Source organism: Haplochromis burtoni, unplaced genomic scaffold (assembly GCF_018398535.1).
Source record: "Haplochromis burtoni strain Fernald_Lab_line unplaced genomic scaffold, NCSU_Asbu1 Contig_66, whole genome shotgun sequence".
Classification (NCBI taxonomy): domain Eukaryota; kingdom Metazoa; phylum Chordata; class Actinopteri; order Cichliformes; family Cichlidae; genus Haplochromis; species Haplochromis burtoni.
This window is the reverse complement of record NW_024582427.1, coordinates 1456159-1461579: the sequence shown is the minus strand read 5'-3', so window position 1 is coordinate 1461579 and position 5421 is coordinate 1456159. Positions and strand designations below refer to the sequence as shown.

Here is a 5421-nt window from a genome sequence, read left to right as displayed (position 1 = left end):
GGCAGGAGACCTCCAATGTTTGCATTGTCCTAGGGATGTGTCAAACTCCAACATCTCACCCATTTTGTAGAAATTAAACAAATGGGATGGAACATGTTAAACGAGTCACTGTTGGATGACTTTTGTAACATTCAGACAGTTCATGCTGCCCATTTTTACTTTCTATGCTTAACCAGCAGACACTGACTTGTACTTGAAGTGCTGTCAGGTTCCTCATTTAAAAAGGTAGCAAATCTGTTTGAGCTGACTCTGAATTTAGTTTGGCGATAAAATGAGAATTTACAGCATTTTTTAAACTCACTATGATCAGGAAAGACCAAGGAAGCATATTTATGCTTTATTTATGCATATTTATGTTTATAAACTTGGATTTTCCCCCAAAAACTACAACACATGAGAGGTAGAAGGCACTGAATTTAGTTCATCCTTTACAAAATCGCAAATCAAATTAATTCCCTTCCTACTGACTTTGACCCCTTCCACGATCAAGTGACAAAAGGAGAGCATGTGTTCTGATGGACTCACATGTAAAAGCTCACTGGTGAGAACTTGACAGGGTAGTGCTGACCAATCACGATCCATTTTAATTCCATATGAGAAAATCACTCAGTGATACCTTTCCAGTCTCTGACTTTTGGGGAAATCTAAACCAAAGAGCTTTCATACACAGTGTTAATTCAAGATACACTGCATCATTTTAAAACAATTAGAGATGAAACAAGTTAAACTGTCACAAAAAGATTTCGAACATTTGTAAACAGTGTAAAATGTTTATTTTATTTTGACAGATTTTATTTGGGACAAAAATCAGAAGCAGGATATGCACATGTGAAAGACTAAATACATTTAACTCTGTAGTGCAGTTGTCTTTTTAAAGAGTTGAAACTAAAATCAGTGTATCTACAAAGGCTGTGACAGATTGCAGACTAAAGACAAAAAAAACTACATGGAAAGTGAAATTTTGTCAATAAATTTGGCCATTTTGATGTCCCGTTTTGACAGCCCTCCACAGTCATGTGTAGACAGTGTAATTTGGACCTGTGAAGACATATACAAGTTAGTGTCAATCACAAGGCAATGTGATCAACATGATCAAAATATTTTCCTAAAAACAACTTTTAAGAGTTTAATAAATCCAATAAAATTACATTCTTTGTCATTTCAGAAAACCTTCCATTCTTTTCAATTGTGGTATAGCTCAAAGTTTTGCATTATTAGGACTGTGGTCACTTTGACAGGTAGGTGCCGGCGCCTATCTGCATCACCAGGCTTTGCCTTTATTCATTCGAGTGACTAAACAGAAGCTCTCGCAACTGTTTGTTTTGGTGGCGCCTTTTGGATCAATTTCAAGTCATCAGTTATGGGACAAATAATATGGCTTGCTCTGTGGTTAACTGAACCAATATACAGTTTTGTCAAATTAAATACCATGGTTTTACCTGTAAAAATATACTAATCTAATTAGAATCACCCCGTTTTCCAAATATGGGCGCGTCTGGCTCCAGTTGTATAAGCTATTAGGCTCAAGTCAAAATGCTGGTCACAGTCTAAAGGGGGGAATGTTAGAGTAATTATGTCCACCTTTGATTTCCAGTCTGTATTCAAGAGTGCAAGGTACAAATCAGATAGCATATGCGTGGCCATCTAGACACAGCTTTCAGTGCATTATGTGTCGCATCCAGTGTTGTGCAACCTTGGAAAAAAATATTAAAACTATCACCTAGTTCTGTGACAGCTCTTGCACATTCTGGTGGAAATATAATGTGACCTTCCTGTGTATTGGTAGGTGTAACTACAGCGTGCAGTGCTCCCAGCTGTGCTGTGGTTTGCCACATGCAGCCAGTGAGTACAGGTTTTGGTTTTTGGTCTCTGTGTGACATTTCTGTGATGACAAACTCAAGCAAACTGCCCACAGGCGCTGAGACTTCCTGCTGCTGTCAAACAATACTCTCCTAAAAACCACTCTCTAATCATACTTTACAAAATGTGAAACTTTGTACATATTGTGATACACATTATAGTTTTATTTGACATAAACTGTGATAACTACTCCTTTCCTGCAGCAGTTTAACCCCCCCGGCTTCCAAAAACATTTTTTGTAAATACCCTTAAAACTGACAACCACCAAAACAGAACAGAAGGTTTAGAGTGAATTTTAGAGAATATTAGCAGCAGCTCAGCATACAGCTTCTGTTTTGTCGAGGCTGTACCTCAGTCGGTGTGGGATTTATGTGTAAGTGTCTGGTGGAAAGTGCTGTGGGGGCCCAGAGACCTGTTGCACCATTGTACAGAGACTTTAATAAAGAGTGGATTAGGAGCAGCATTCCTCCCAGAGCGGCCCGGTCCGCCACACAGTAACTCAGTGGCTACAGCCTAATGCTGAGAGATTTTCAGGGACTGGGTTTGTCATATCAACCACTACTTTATTTGTGAGGCAGGGAAAGTGAGAGAGCCTGTGTGAGTGCTGGGGTTGTGAAGGAAGGCAGACATATTTGCAGAGCTTTTCACAAAAAAAACCCAAAAAACCAAAAAAAAACTATGGGAGTAAAGTGTGAACCTGATTTTGGCTTTTTCTCTTCCTTTTTCTTTTTGCATAAGGAGTGTGTGAAAGCCTGGCTATGGGCCAGTGATAACCGTTTGACATAAATAAATAAATAAATAAATAAATAATTCAGGCTTTATACAAGATCAGTTGCAGTGTGTCTAATTTGTTATTAACAAACCACAAAACTGTAAATATGGCAACAAATCAAACAAACCACTATTGATTTTGCAAAATGCGCTTACTCTAATTGACAGTAAATAAACGCAGCACTGTAAATGAATCTCCAGTCCCTGTTACCTTATTATAAACATTGAACCATTCTGGGTGATGGTTCATCTTCTCTGCCTGCAGAGCCACCCGTGACATAAAGCCAAACGCCTGTTAGGGGGAAAATAAGATGATGGCTGAATTTATTGCGAGCATGCTTCAAAATGCATGTTTTTAAGCACAAAGTGATTAATACACTGCATTAAATTTGATCCACTTTTTTATAAATACATAAATAAATGGAAAAAATACAAAAAGATGATCAAATGTTCAGATGTACAAATTCTGCTAAAAGCAAAGTCATCAGAATAACAAACAGAAAAGGACTCCTGCATTTTTAATGGTCAAAATCTAAATTAAAATAAATAAATGTTAACAGTATACACATAATTAGTGAAAACAAATCATTCTGTAGGTAATCTTGCAAAATTGTAACACTTCAACAGAACTATTGATTAGAAAATATAGCGGGCCTGTTTAAAGGGCTCTGTCACCAAATTTGAAATAAGTTAAATGTGAAGTTTCATAAATAATAAATAAAGTAAGTAACGTTTATTTATATAGCACATTCACTGACATAAAGGTCACAAAATGTGGTACAACAATTAAAACACAATGTTAATAGAGAACCATGTTAGGACAGAATAAAAAAGTTTAATACTATATAAATAAAATAATGTCAATCCAAAGCTTAATAAAGTGCAATACTGCCATCTGAGGCGGGGAGAAGTACAAGACGGATTTCTGAATATAGAAGGTCCTCTTGGATGCATGTGTTCAATTTCCACAACCACAAAAGGACTTTAGAGCATGCATGCACACACCGAGAAACATACACACTCTTCATAAGTTTGGCATGTGACTCGCTCCAATCACAGGCCATCCAGGGAGTGATTACGGTTATTCTAATTATCTACAAAGAGGAGAGTGAAATCCCTCGTCATGCTCTCTGTGAGGAGAGGAAAAAAAAGAAGAAAAAAGAATCAGGTAGACCTATTTCAGAGCAATTTCCCACTGCAATCTCAATTAAGCCCCTAAATGCTTCCTCTCTGCCTAATTAAATCAACTGAAATGCCATTGTTTACATGCTATGGCTGTGGCCCCATCCACCACCTGACATGACGAAACAGAATTAGCCTCAAAGAGGAAATTGCGTTTAGCCTTTTTAGTGTGTTGTAACCAATTTCTGAGACAGCCTGCTCAATTCACGTGTAGTGCTATGCATGTAACACGATCAGGAGCTTGATCAAATTGGTTATCAAGGAAACCGTCTCCCGATCAATTTAAGTAATTGACATATTCCTGCAACTTGACCTCACTGGCACCAATTTAGAGAGCCGGGCGGTCTGCTTTTTCTCAGTTTTCATTGGCTTTAATGGAGATTGCTAAGCAGCCTGTCATGTCAGGTGTTGTCCAAACATGTCTTCTCCCTCTAAGGGCTGACTTCAGGTTAATATACCACTGAGGAACATTAAGTGACAGGTAAAAGGATTCTGTGTTAACACTTTTGGTTCCTGCACAATGTCCCAGTTCAAAACACTGTGCTTTTTCAGAAACTCCCTTTCTAATCTGTCCCTTGTTATAGAACAAAAAAGTCATCTCGTGGTATTTTAAGATACTTCCGGCTGATTAAACATGGTCTATGAATGTTTATAACTCATTCTTCAGGCTAACATTTTTTTCCTTCTTTTTTGACACCATCATTGGTATTAGGGTTTCCACTACACAAGATGTTGGCTGAGACCATGCAAAGTGCCAAATACTGCAGTTCCTCTGGTGCCCACTAGAGGCTTGCTCCAAAAGTGAATTGATCCCCATACAATCCAATGTTAAAGTGCCCAATTTTACAGCAGAATTTAAGAGTAGACATTCACAGCCTAGTATAGAAAGTGTTTAGGCCTCTATAGACAGTTTCTCTAACTCATCTATCTGGAAACTAGATTTGGGGGTGTGGCCACTTTAACACAGACAACTGCTGTCACACCTCACCTTTTGGTCTGCTCCACTGCATTTGTGTTGTAGGGACCTCATAAAGCAGTTTTAATGCATTTATTTGACAAAAAATGGTTTCTACTTGAGTTTTGCTAAATGAAGTTCTGGTATTTTGCTATTTAGCTACTTCACAATAACTGGCAGATTTCAATTTGTTCCTTACAAAAATACAACTTAAGAATGGTAACCAAATTTGCTAGTGTTAGCTGACACTCTCATTCAAGAGTGGTAATGTGTGGCATTAGAAAACTGATGGAAACACAGTGTATAGTAACAATATGTACATTACAGTGGCTACGTAAATCCTTTATGGTAGGAACTAGCTTATACTGTACACAAGTGGGTTTTTCAGCTTGAGTACCTTTTTGTTTCAAAGAGAGAAAGATGACAGAAATTCAGTCTACACAGCTTTTAAAACTGTGCTCATGAATGTTTGTGTCCATTAGCATAGCACTTTGCTATGCATACATTCAATAGCAAGGCTGCAAGAACACACTGATGTACACTCTAAAAACTCAACAATGCTGTCTTAGTTGGCGAAAAAGCTAGCTTCAACAGAAACACCAAAATAATTCAATACACACACACACACACACACACACACACACACACACACA

At 37.8% G+C, this 5421-nt stretch overlaps 1 protein-coding gene across 1 annotated transcript in view; it reads right to left on the bottom strand.

Moving 5' to 3' along the window:
- Positions 1–756: 756 nt before the first annotated feature.
- Positions 757–5421, bottom strand: part of LOC102296977 (pterin-4-alpha-carbinolamine dehydratase 2) — a 16994-nt gene continuing 12329 nt past the window's right edge. The window contains exons 3-4 of the mRNA XM_005923121.3: positions 2843–2923; positions 757–1038 (exon numbers count right to left, since the gene is read on the bottom strand). Coding sequence (XP_005923183.1) covers positions 943–1038; positions 2843–2923 — 177 coding nt within the window. The 3' untranslated portion in view covers positions 757–942. The remainder of the gene's footprint in view (positions 1039–2842; positions 2924–5421) is intronic.